Genomic DNA, 13,654 nt, shown 5'->3' with positions numbered 1-13,654 from the left:
TTGAGCCAGTGCAAGATTGGGCACAGCCTAAGAGTGTGTTTGAGATCCGCAATTTTCTGGGATTAGCTGGGTATTACCGTCGGTTTGTGAAGGATTTCTCCAGGTTAGCTTCGCCGTTGACTATACTGACTCGGAAGGGAGTCAAATTTGTATGGAGTGAGACTTGTGAAAAGTCATTCCAAGAGCTGAAAGTTAGATTGACCACCGTTCTGGTCTTGATTATTCTGGAGAGAGGGTTGGGTTACACAATCTATTGTGATGCCTCACAAGAAGGTTTGGGTTGTGTGTTGATGCAAGAGGGGAAAGTGGTTGCCTATGGCTCATGTCAGTTGAAAATACACGAGAAGAATTACCCTACACATGACCTAGAGTTAGCAGCAGTGATATTTACCTTGAAGATTTGAAGGCATTACCTTTATGGTGAGAGGTTCGAGGTGTTCTCGGACCATAAGAGTTTGAAGTACCTGTTTACACAGAGGGACTTGAATTTGAGACAGAAAAGGTGGATGGAGTTCATTGAGGACTACGACTTTGAGTTGCACTATCACCCGGGAAAGGCCAATGTAGTGGCCGATGCCCTTAGCAGGAAATCCATTAGTGATGTAGCTTGTATAGCCATCCGGGAGTGGGAGATGTTGGGTGCACTTGGCGAGTTTGATTTGCTTTTGGGCGAATCCGTTGAGGCTGCAGCCTTATTTTTTGTTGTTGCGCAGCCTACACTTGTGACTCGGGTGTTAGAGGCACAAAGAGGTGACCTTGAGGTAGAGTCCTTCTGAGAGAAGATCTCCAGTGGAAAAGTTGAGAAGGGTTTGACGGTGTATCCCGACCAGAGTGTGAGATACCGAGACCGTTTGTTTGTGTCGGAGTCTTGCCGAGAGGAAGTACTCCGAGAGTTTCACCATTCACGTCTTGCGGTGCATCCAGGAGGCACTAAGATGTATCGGGATTTGGGTCGCCAATTTTGGTGGTGGGGTATGAAGAAGGATGTGGCAGTTTTCGTGTCTAAGTACCTTACTTATCAGCAAGTGAAGGACGAGCATCAGAGGCCAGCGGGTTTGTTGCAACCCTTGCCTATTACCGAGTGGAAGTGGGAGCATGTTACTATGGACTTCGTTGTAGGTCTTCCAAGGACTCAGCGGGGTAGTGACGCTATTTGGGTGGTTGTAGACCGGTTGACTAAGTCGGCGCACTTTATCTCTATGCACGTGAGAGATTCGGTAGATCATCTTGCCGACTTGTATATTCGGGACATAGTAAGGTTGCACGGGGTCCCAGTGACGATCGTCTCAGATAGAGACCCTCGTTTTACTGCTAGGTTATGGCAGAGTTTGTAGAGTGCCTTGGGCACTAAGTTGACGTTTAGTACGGCTTATCATCCTCAGACTGATGGGCAGTCCGAGCGTACTATTCAGATCCTTGAGGATATGCTTCGAGGTTGTGTCCTGGACTTTAGTGGGACGTGGGAGAGGCACTTACCCTTAGTGGAGTTTGCCTACAACAACAGCTTTCAGTCGAGTATCGGTATGGCACCGTTTGAGGCCTTGTATGGCCAACCTTGTAGGTCTCCAGTTTGTTGGGCCGAGGTGGGTGATGCACCTTTGTTGGGCCCGAAGTTGGTGAAAGAAACGACGGAGAAAGTTGAGCTTATCCGTAGGAGGCTTGTTACAGCCCAGAGTCGCCAAAAGAGTTATGCCGACCGTAGGAGGTGGAGGCCTTTAGCTTTTGAGACGGGTGATCATGTTTTTCTGAAAATATCACCTAGGCGAGGTTTGATGAGGTTTGGGAAGAGTGGGAAGTTATTCCCTCGGTTCATCGGTCCCTTTGAGATCCTCGAGAGGATTGGGGAGGTTGCTTATCATTTGGCTTTGCCGTCGCAGTTGTCCTGAGTGCATACGTGTTTCATGTGAGTATGCTTCGGAAGTATGAGCCGGATCCATCGCATGTATTGGATTGGACCGACTTAGAAGTAGATGAGGATGTCTCGTATGAGGAGAGACCGGTTCAGGTCTTGGATAGGCGGAATCAAGTCTTGCGAGGCAAGACCATTCCCTTGGTAAAGGTTTTGTGGAAACATCACGGAGTGGAGGAAGCCACTTGGGAACGTGAGTTGGAGGTCCGAGAGAAATATCCGGATCTATTTGTGGATGTTTGAGTATATGTTGTATATTTTGTTGTACTGTTGAACCTTAAGAGTATTGAAAATATCTTAGGTTGTAAAACATTGTGTATGTTTTGGTTTAATGGAAGTTTGATATAACATTGCATATGTTGAATGTGTTATAGAAATGGAAATTATATCATGAATATTGAATATGATATGGAAACGGGAATCATGTGCATTTTAAATTGTTGAAATGGCAAGGAAATGCATGTTGAAATGTGTATGTTGTGAAATGCCTCTTGACAAGAGATGGAATGACAGAGAAGGGTCAAGTTATTTAATGTTGAACGTAACATTGTTTAAAATAGAGAAAAACTTGTTCTTTTGAAAACTTGTATTTAATTTTGGGGACAAAATTCTTTAAAGGGGGAAGGTTATAGCGATTCTGGGTTTTACCCCTTGTTGTACAGTGATCTGGACTTGGTTCCGTGGATGTTAGCAGTTGTTTATATCTTGTTTACATTCTTTCGTACTTTGTATTTGAGTTATAGGATGTGTTGGGCGTGTTCTGAACAGGTAGGTTGAGTTTTGGTCTCAAGTGTAGTTGCCCAAGTTTTTGGTGTTACGCTCGAGCGGATCATTCTACGCTCGAGTGGAGTTTGGTTTTTGGTTGTCCGCTCGAGCGGGCCTTCTTGCGCTCGAGCGGGATTTACACACTCCCAGTATCTCGTGCCCCTGCAAAACTTCTGTAGGTGTGTTTTTCACGCTCGAGCAGGTTTCCTACGCTCGAGCGGGTCGCGCTCGAGCGGGTATGTTGGCGCTCGAACGGGTAGTGCTTTGTCTGTGAAAGATCTGGGAGGGGGAAATCTACGCTCGAGCGGACTGGTTTTTCGCGCTCGAGCGGATGTATTTTATTCTTGTGTCTTGGAGCTCGAGCGGGCCTTCTTGCGCTCGAGGGTGTCCAGATTTTTGTGTTTGACGCTCGAGCGTTCTATTCTCCGCTCGAGCAAAAGTGTCGTACATCAGTGGGCAGCTGGGCATTTTTGAATCACTTTTTACATTCACTCTCTCTCTCTTACTTTCTAAAAACACTTTTCAGAGCCTCTCTCTCTAGGATTTCCCTTCTCTCTAGGGTTTGATCTAGTTAGAGTGTTCTCCTATCCTTCAGCCTTTGTAAAAAGCGTGTTGATCGTCAAGGGCTTCGTTTTGATCCGAAAAGTTTGGAGTTTAGAACACTTTGGTTTTGGTTTTCTTGTCCATTTGAGCTCTAACTTCGAGGTAGGGATATCCTACTCCTCCTTATAAGCTTTGTCTTTAAATTTTAACATTTTGATATGTTGGGGATTGTTGGGTAATTTTGAGAAAGTTTGGGTCTTTGTGTAATTTTATAAAAGTTGAGGTTTTATTTATATGAGCCTATATGCATGTTTAGCAAGGAGAAATGAGATAAATGTTGGGTTATTGATAGAAATGGAACCTTAGGGTTGTTTTGTTAATTATGGGAAATGCCCTAATTACATTGATGAATTAATTTGTGATATTAATTTTGAGAAATAAGAAGTTCAATTGAGAACGTTGAAATTGGGAACGTATGGGATTAAAGGGTGTAGTTGGATCATTTATCACTCACCTAGTTGAAATGTTGATATTTTATCCATTTGGTGCATTTATTTTCTGTTTAGAAATAACTGCTTTGGGCTATCGGTGGAGGATAGTCTTGATTGTTGTAGACAATGCATGACGATTAGGCAAACTAAAACTAATCGATTTAGTATGCTATCGAGTATAGCGGTTGGAATAATACATTAACTTTATGTATTGATTGATTATGTATATGATCTATGTTTATGTACATTGTGTGTGGGAGGAGATAGGAGATGTACTCCATGGTTTAAGGGAAAATAAGGGATGGACCTCTAAACCGGATTTTGTGTGACATTGATACAGCACTATAATGTGTATCAAGTGTGGATTATGGAAGTGTTTGAACTGATTTGATATAGCACTAAAATGTATATCGTTATCAATTGTGAAGTATAGAGGTGTTTCTATGTGTTATTGATACAGCACCAAAATGTGTATCCATCATGAATTTCAAGTGTTTTAAAGATGAGTCTAAGTCTCATTAAGTTATTTGGCTAGATTCTAAGCCTTGTTTTCAAACTCAAAGTTGAATAAGAAATGGAAACTGAAGTGTGCCATGGGCATGATTGTCATGAAACTGTAATACGACATACGTCGGAATACAAGTGTGAACCATCTATTGAATGCTATTATTTTAGTCATTGTTTATAGTTGGTTTAGTATATTTCTACTGGGTTGTGGCTCACCCTTTATGGGACATTATTTTCAGGTACAGATAGCATGCCACCTCTAAGGACATAGCTTGGGAGGCTAGAGACAGACAGACTGTTTCTGTTGTTTTGTTTTCTTTTGATGTATTACATGTATATCAAGCCAAGGGCTTTCTTTGTATAGAGTTAGTACTCTTTTTTTGTAACCAAGTGTTGACTTGGAAAGTTGTAAGCCCATAGGGCATTTACTTTCGTTGTCAACATGTAATACATTTTGTAATGATTACTCTGATGGAATACATTTATGCTTTATTTTCTTGTGTCAAAGCATGCTATTGTTGGATGATTTATGGGTTTATTTTGAGGGCATTACAAGGTGGTCGGTGGTGTCATCAAGAGAGGATGACACATAGAGGAGAGGTGGTCGGTGGTCGTCGGCGTCGCGATGGTTGGTGGCCATCGCACGGGATGGGCTCCGATGCAGGTAGAGAGAGAGAGTTCAAAAATTGAAATCAGAGAAAGAGAGGAGATGAGTACCTGTGAATCTGTGATGGAGAGAGGAGAGATAGATTTTCTTCAATTTACATTTTGGACCGTTAGATCTCGGTTGATGCTCAAAGAGCCTTTGGGCAGGAAATAAAGACATCTCAACCATTCAAGTTGAGATAAGACAATTTAAATCATTGGATCAAAATGTGTCTCTAACATAAATTAGACATTTTCAAAAATCCTTCTCCCTTATTATATAGACTAGTGTATGCTCGTGCCTAAAGGCACGATGTAAATAATGTTATGGTAAATCATACCCAAACAATGACTTAGGCTGTAAGTCACTTAGGCTGCCACAAAACCAATGAAGGTTGCGGACCATCTATACCCATCTCTGATTTATTGCTTATAAATAAGTGACTGGTTATTGCTTGTAAATCATACACCAACCTCCTCCAATACAAACTCAAATCCAAATCATACCCAAACACATACTTAATCAACAAAAATAAAAAATCACACAAACCAATATTTCAATGAAATGGGTTTTGAAATCCATTTCAAAACCATCAAAAACAAATTTACCCTAAAGGACTACAAAAATCCAACTCAATGCCAAACTTAAGTCTCACAACAATACAATGTAAAATATCATAAACCCACAAAGGGAACACCATCATCCTGTTTATTGTCTTTGGGTCCATGAAAAATTTACACACTCATTTGTTCAAGATCATTATCATCAACAACAAATCATATTTGTTCTTCGACAACAACACAATCACCAAATCCTATTTGTTCATCATCATCATCATAAAAAAAAATCAAAAAATTAACAATAAAACAGATCAGAGCTTGTACAAATTTTAGCTACAAAAATTTACTTTGCACAAGTCAAGTCTTATACATGTATCTTATCTGCATCATCATCATTCTACATCATCATAATTCATCAACAACAGCAATAATATGCACTCACAACACCTAGATCATCACAACACAAACAACAATTAAAGATCAATCAGCAAGAAAAACATAGATCCAATCCTAAAATCAACAACAACAACAATGAGCACTCATAACACCGAGATTATCACAACACCAACAACAATTAAAAATTAATCAGCATGAAGAACATAGATCCAATCCTAAAATCACTGCACATACTTCAATCGTTAGATATTGATTAGCAATCATCTTGGCCATTCAAACGAAATGTATCTCTGATACATTTTGGGACAAATTCAAAAATCGTTCTCCCTTATTCAAAAAATATAAAAAAAAATAAATCAGAAATGGGTACAGATGATTTATTATCTTTAGGTCTATGAAAATCCACATTAAAAATAAAAATAATAAATCAGAGATGGGTATAGAACTCTTGCATACCATCATTGATCGTCTCCACCTTATAGTCACTCATCATCGTATTTCACAACAATCAAAACCCAATACCTACTGTTTTCAATGGTGCCTTTTTTTTTTTTTTTAATGACACTCAATGGTGTTCTTCATACACTGTCACCACAACCATACTACAGGGCAAGTAGACATTGCAAACCAGTTCTTGGTGTTTGTAATTAATTGTGGAGAATGGAATTCAAATCAAATGACCCATAATAGTAGTATGTACATAACCTAAAACTAAATGACCCATAATAACAATATGTACATAACCTTGAAGCATAATATTCCCAAAAAACTTGCCCTTGCGCTGTTGTTCTTTTTTATTTATATCGGATTTGTTGCAAGATTATCCACTTATGAATTCCTACTCTCTATTTAATTGTCCCCCCACTTACCCTCACTTTAAATACCCTCATTTCTTCTATTACTAACCACTATTTACAGGAGATAAAGTGTGAAATGGCGGGTGAGATTGAAGCTGCCAGTCAACCATCTTCCAGGAGGTACAAAGAGTTGCGATCCACCATCCAATTCAAACTGGCTCAGATGAGCTATTGTTGCCTTGAATGCCTCTGTATTGAAGATGCTTCCATCACCAACTCCTCCAAAATCTGTTAAGCTGGCGCCGTGAGCTCTGCAGCTCATATCAGAGTATTTAAAGTGGTCCAAAACACGCGCTTTTTGGGCATCAACATTGCTCAAATTCAATAGAAAAACAACCAGAAGTACTGAAACCGCATCAAATATCTATAACATTAAAGAAAAAAAAAATTAACTGATATTTCATTTATATTTCACTGACGTTTTATTTTTACTTTCCAAATTCATGCAAAAAAGACTAAAACTCAGAAATTTTAAAGAGTTTTTTTAAAGCAAGATTTGGACTTTTGGCAATGGGATTGGTTGGGCTGCTAGGACATGAGAACCCATATTAAACAAAAGTCAACATTGTTAATGTCTAGTGCATGACTTGTGCCTAAAGGCACTCCCATATAACCTTTTTTTTTTTTTTTTTTTGGAGGGGGGGCCATCGAACCCATATAACCACTTAAATAGTGGATTTTCTTCTTTGTACCAAAAAAAAAAAAAAACTATCACTCATACGATTTGTGGAGCTTTAGACTTGGAAGTCATACATATACGTCAATTTAATGTTACATTACCTCACCAATTTAATAGCATAAATTCAAACCTAGGTTAAGTAAATCCATTTTTAATCCAACTTACCAAAATCAGCTGTCAAGAAAAATCATTGCGGCCATATAATGCCAAGGTTGTTAAAATTGGAATCCTACATAGGATCGGTGAGAGGGTCTCATGGATCGGATTGTAGGATCAGATTGAGAATCGTAAGATTCTACTTTTTAGGTAAAAATACAAATTAAAATGATGAATAATAAAAATAAGGTGAAAAATCATAAATCCAGTGATCCTACTTATGATCCTACCTACGATCCTACTTCCGATCCTACTATAACACCGATCCTACACGATTTGGATCGTTTTGACAATTTAGGATTGTAGGACTATGATCCAAATCACGATTTTGATAACCACGTATAATGCCCCCAATGTGGTTGAATAAATTACATGAATGAAAACATACTTCAAAGAGAGTAATTGTAGGGATGATGCAAAAGTCATCAATTAAAAACAACTATAAAATTGAAATTATTGCTCTAAAATATAGCCAAATAAAAGTATTTGAAATTATTGACCTTTCTTTTCACTTCTGATATTGTTTTCATGTCACTTGATTTGGGCTCACATCAAATTTCAAAGGCTTTATCTTCAATATCAAATGCACCCCAATAGTTCTAACTGGCCTTTCACAATTATTTTCTACTGTAACTGAAGTTTAGAGCTAGGGAATTAAAATAAAAGAAAATAGAGACGGGGAGAGATAGAAAGAGTAGTCGATGGCCTAAAAGGTGCATATATTGTATAATGAAAAGGAGAAAAAATTTAAAAGGAAAACTAACATTAGGAATTTTAGGATAGTTCTTCTATAAGGATTAAAAGCAGTACGCTATTCTTTTCCTCTTCTACGTGGAGGATGAATGGAGCTTTTCCTTCGATCTGAAAGGATATTGGATCTGAAAGGGTCTGATAGACATAAGTTCCATTGAGGCTTCAATGGCTTTTAAGGATTTAAACTCACAAAACCAAACCATACCTGAAAAAATATAAGAATTCATTCCAAAACAATGAATTTTCTGAATAACTCAAGATAACGAAACAGAATTTTCTGAATTTTTTGACCACACAACAAAACAGATTTTAAAACAACACAATAAAGAATTCATTCCAAAATAACTCAAGATAACGGCTGAAAAGAATCCATTCCAAAACAATGAATTTTCTGAACTCATTTTTTTGTCCAACTTGATGCTCTAAATTTTTCTTTTCTTTCTTTTTTTGTATTTCCATTTAGCTCCCACCTTCACGTCCACCTCTCTCACAGTTCTATTTTTTTTCTCTGAATTTCTTTTACCTCCAGACTTTCCCCTCCCCCCATTGCACAACCACCACTCTCTCTATCTTCTCCTTGCCTCCCATACCACACTCCTTCTCTCGTTTTCCCTTATCTCTCTCACCAACGACATAACAATGCCACGAAAATAGAAGCTGGACAAAATCAAAGCACACTAACTAAAGTACTACAAAAAGCGCACCAACTAATAAAATAATATCAAAATCAACCGCCAACAAAACCAATTCACTGAACTCATCTTGTTGATAAAACAATCAAAACAACAGAAAAAATATGAATACTTTATTATGGAAAAATCACGATAACACAGCAAATATAAAGAGGCAAAGAAACACAAAAAGCCACACCTTGAGACTCAAACAACTTCTCATCCTTCAGAATTTTCAAAAACTTATTAGACATTTTCAAAAACTCAAGATAACGAACAGAATTTTTTGAATTTTCTGACCACACAACAAAACATATTTTAAAACAACACAATAAAGAATTCATTCCAAAATAACTCAAGATAACGGCTGAAAAGAATCCATTCCAAAACAAAGAATTATCTGAACTCATTTTTTTTTCTAACTCGATGCTCTAAATTTTTCTTTTCTTTCTTTTTTTGTATTTCCATTTAGCTCCACCTTCACGTCCACCTCTCTCGCAATTCTATTTTTTTCTCTGAATTTCTTTCACCTCCAAACTTTCCCCTTCCCCCATTGCACAACCACCACTCTCTCTATCTTCTCCTTGCCTCCCATACCACACTCCTTCTCTTGTTTTCCCTTATCTCTCTCACCAACGACATAACAATGCCACAAAAATAGAAGCTGGACAAAATCAAAGCACACTAACTAAAGTGCTACAAAAAGCGCACCAACTAATAAAATAATATCAAAATCAACCGCCAACAAAACCAATTAACTGAACTCATCTTGCTGATAAAACAATCAAAACAATAGAAAAAATATGAATACTTTATTATGGAAAAATCACGATAACATAGCAAATATAAAGAGGTAAAGAAACACAAAAAGCCACACCTTGAGACTCAAACAACTTCTCATCCTTCTGCATTTTCTACATAAACATAACTCATAAACTCAATTCTCATACAAATTTAAATTTACCATTTTTTTAACAGAACTCAATTTAAACTCCATTTAAATTTATCCACAAAAAAAAAAACCAACATTTTCTACAAACATTTTCCAAAAAGAGTGGATTTGAAGAAAAAAAAATTAAACCCACTTTCTAGTGGGTTTGAAAACCAACATTTGAAGTGGATTTAAAAACAAACATTTTCTAGTGTATGCTCGTGTCTAAAGGCACGGAGGAAATTATATTGAGTTTAATCTTCTCCTATCTAATCTTTTATGTAGTACATGGAAAATTTATTCACAAAATAATTTTGGAGAAAATTGTTCCTTTCTTATAGCATCACACTATTATTCTTGAAGTTATCAATCTTTCTTGTTCTAATTGAAGAGGTTGGTCTCATTTGAACTTAAGCTAAAATTAGAAAAGAATATAATCTTCATGATTGCAATATTAACAAACCATCTCTAATGTTTAAAAAGAAAAGGCATGGAAAGAAAAATCATACATTGCCGCTCACCCTCATTGTGCAAAATTGAAGTGTATCAAAGCCCAAAGTTTAGTAAGAAAAATGTATCAGTTAGTTAAGTAAAACTCATGAACATATTACACTTAAGTCTCAATAATATTACAGTATTAGTTAGTTACAACACTCATTTCACTTCTTAAGCTTAAGTCTCAGACTCTTCATATTACACTTCTCTCTTGCTAAAGCTTAATTATAAACCAATTACAGAGAAAGAGCAAAATAGAAAGTAAAAAAAAAAAAGACAGATGAGCAGTCTTAATTCCAGTCTAGACGATTCCAATATTAGATAACTATTTGTTGGCCTGAGGCCGTGGTCCAAATAATGTTCAAGAGAACTCAAAAATATAGACAGATGATGAGCAGTAGTTGGACATCCTAGCATTAAAAAAATCCTTGTGTTCATCAATAGTGCAGAACGATGATTCAACCTAACCAATACAGGTTTAAATTATGCATGACGGTGAATAAATTATCCCAAAATGATAGTAATTTGTTGTTATGTTAGATATAAGCTAGCAGTTCATACCATGTGGAGGAGCACCCATGTCTAAAGCCTCCAAAAGATAGCCAAATTTTGCTTCAGCCTGTAGACAAAACAGAGCCCATATTACATTTGGGTCAATAGTTTCTAGATTTAACATTCGGCTATTCCTTTCCTTGGGAGCAATAAGTATTAACACATCAATCTAAGGAAATTCAAAAGTTCCAAGTGGTGTCCAATTGGAACTCACCTTTAAATGGCAAATATATGTGGCTGTATCTATCATTTCAAAAATATTTTAACTAAGAAGAAAATAAAAATCAGAAAGTAGTGTGCAAACCACAGTGATCTACCCAAAACTTGCCAGGAACTATTTTCCAAAGTGCCAACATCACATGTGTTTCAATTCAATGTAGTGTGCACGCCATAGTGATCTAATATCTTGAAGAATTTGGTCAATGCATGAAAATATAGTGATGATTGTTAGTAGTACAATGAAAATTTTGGCCCATAGAAGTATGAAAACCATGATAAAATTAATATCAGGTAATTCAAAAGATCTACATATACTTTCTCCATTTTGGTACTTACATATTGCATTAGATGGGAATATAAAAATAATTTACAACGTAAGAGATAAAACACAGCCCTAGTAATTAATAATTGAGCAACCCAACCAGTATTCGTTAAGTGTCTCCTCACCTGCTCAGGGGAAATGCCAACAATTTGCAAAACATTTTCTTGAATCTCACACTTATGAATTTCACATGTTAAGTATTGGCAAAAGATCAATATTGCAACTAACAGAGAATAGAGTACATATTTATATACCTCAAAAAACACTCATCAGCTCTACAGTGAGCAAGAAATTGGGTACCGATGATATGTACACAAATTGGGTACCGATGCTATTAAATAAAATATCCATTATATAATCATTGAAGTGGATTCCACACCAACTGATTGTGTGAATGCTATTTGTTAATTGCTCCTCGTGCAACAAACCAAGTGACAAAACATTCCTGAAAAATGTAAAATCCTAAAAAACCAATTTTACCCTTCTCATTATATGAACAAAGGTATTATATTAAAATAGTCATTATATATACATAGAGATAGAAAACTAATTACCTCACATTAATAGTTTTCAATGCATGCATTTTATGGGATTTTGGTTTTCATGTTTTAATTATGTTAATTTATTAGTTCTTGAAATATGAAATCTATGTTTCAATTAAAATATTTATTGACCAAGTAGCACTTTTTACTCTGTTAACTTGAAAACTGTTTTTAGAATTGGATTTATAACTACAAGTGATGAAATAAGAATACACGAAAAGAAAAGGAAAAGACTACCTCTGAAAAGCCAGCCTGATCAAGGATTGCCCGCACATTTTCTGACATAAAATCAACTCCTAGAACTGTGATATATTGGCAACCAGCTTTTACAATCTCGACAGCCGAATCTGCCATAACCAGCGAATCAAATATATGGATGTGAGGCTAGTGCTTCTAGGCAGCAGTTAAGACCCCTTGGACCTCAGGATCTATGTAAATAAAAATAGTAGAAATTATTTTTTGGATAGCATAGCAATTAGAATTGATTTCATTCCAAAACCCAAAAAATGAGAAGAATCCAAGACAACAGAGGTCAGAGAGACCCGAAATTAGATGCAAAGAGATAGTAATCGAGGTCAAAAATAATGAGAAGGGGCAATTGTCACTACGAAAACATCATGATTTCCAAATTAGTATCTAATTATCGTCATCGCACACATGAACTATCCCAATTTGAAACAAATGAGACCCGGACATTGCCGTGATCGGACCATACCTGTTTAGATATTTTTTATGACGACAACCAATTTAGATATTCAACAGAAATAAGTATTTCAAAACACAATTTCAATTAACTTATTTTGAAATTGGGTTTTCAAAACACACGATAAGGTCATTCCATCAAAACACACCATAGACTTCAAAACACACCATCACAACCCTTCCATCAAATTAAGCAAAGCAGAACACTACACAATAGACTTCAGAGCAAAACAAAATGTTCCCAGACAAAATTCAAAATAAGCATTATTTGTATTGGCTCTATAATAAAAAATCACCAAAATGTATGGAAAGTTACTTCATTCAAAATAAGTCCATTAAAAAATTGCACCTCTGCAATAACTACCAATACTAAAATCATGGGCCCAAAAAGAAAGAAAGAAAAAATAAGATAAGGTCATTCAAGAAAAAACTTATGCAAATGTATTGCAACTTAGGCAATGAAAACTTTAACAAAAACTTAGGCAAATGTATAGATGATTTACTGTCTTTGGGTCCATGAAAATCCATAGAGAACTTCTCCACCTTATGGTCACTCATCATCCTATTTCACAACAATCAAAACCCAACTATAATAATAATAATAATAATAATAATAATAATAATAATAATAATAATAATAATAATAATAATAATGTATGTGTCTTAGATTCACACACACTATGTAATATGTGTCTTAGATTATTCTCACACACTTACATACGCCTACACGAATTTGGGATTGGTGCTGTACATGAGTGCATAGTAGATGTATTAAATAATTCAGATTAATTATATATTTGTAATTTATAATAAGATTATGCTTATGTTTTAAAAAAATAAATAGTTAATATGATTTTGATAATTTTTTTAAAAAGTGGAGTTTGATCATGAGTCTATATTTATTCCATTAACTTGATTTTTTATGCAAATAATGTACTCAACGAATCCTATAATATAA

At 36.1% G+C, this 13,654-nt stretch overlaps 1 protein-coding gene across 3 annotated transcripts; it reads right to left on the bottom strand.

The window, feature by feature from the left end:
- Nucleotides 1-6,150: 6,150 nt before the first annotated feature.
- On the bottom strand, nt 6,151-12,418 carry LOC145789940 (uncharacterized). 3 transcript variants are annotated; one of them, XR_014328447.1, is made up of 3 exons: nt 12,232-12,418; nt 10,921-10,978; nt 6,151-7,038 (listed from the first exon to the last, which is right to left on the bottom strand). XR_014328447.1 is itself a non-coding variant. In XM_082867598.1 (3 exons), exons 1-3 carry the CDS (start codon nt 12,346-12,348, stop codon nt 8,337-8,339), a joined length of 306 nt encoding a protein of 101 aa, XP_082723724.1. In that variant the 5' UTR covers nt 12,349-12,418; the 3' UTR covers nt 8,280-8,336. The 3 variants fall into 3 exon arrangements, 1 of the variants encoding a protein (XP_082723724.1); XR_014328446.1 differs by lacking the exon at nt 12,232-12,418 and adding an exon at nt 11,578-11,638; XM_082867598.1 differs by lacking the exon at nt 6,151-7,038 and adding an exon at nt 8,280-8,467.
- Nucleotides 12,419-13,654: the final 1,236 nt, after the last annotated feature.

Source organism: Camellia sinensis, chromosome 1 (genome assembly GCF_055761805.1).
Source record: "Camellia sinensis isolate YWXY chromosome 1, ASM5576180v1, whole genome shotgun sequence".
In the NCBI taxonomy this organism is placed as follows: Eukaryota; Viridiplantae; Streptophyta; class Magnoliopsida; order Ericales; family Theaceae; genus Camellia; species Camellia sinensis.
The sequence above is the reverse complement of the archived record's forward strand: the minus strand, read 5'-3'. Positions and strand labels throughout refer to the sequence as shown.

What these genes read in the sequence shown, in the direction of transcription:
- LOC145789940 (XM_082867598.1), bottom strand. Translation starts at nt 12,348, where the DNA reads ATGGCAGATTCGGCTGTCGAGATTGTAAAAGCTGGTTGCCAATATATC. An exon ending in ATCAGGCTGGCTTTTCAGAG is followed by an intron (nt 10,979 to 12,231) that starts GTAGTCTTTTCC and finishes TTTTGTCTACAG; the next exon opens with GCTGAAGCAAAATTTGGCTA. An exon ending in CATGGGTGCTCCTCCACATG is followed by an intron (nt 8,468 to 10,920) that starts GTATGAACTGCT and finishes ATATTTTTTCAG; the next exon opens with GTATGGTTTGGTTTTGTGAG.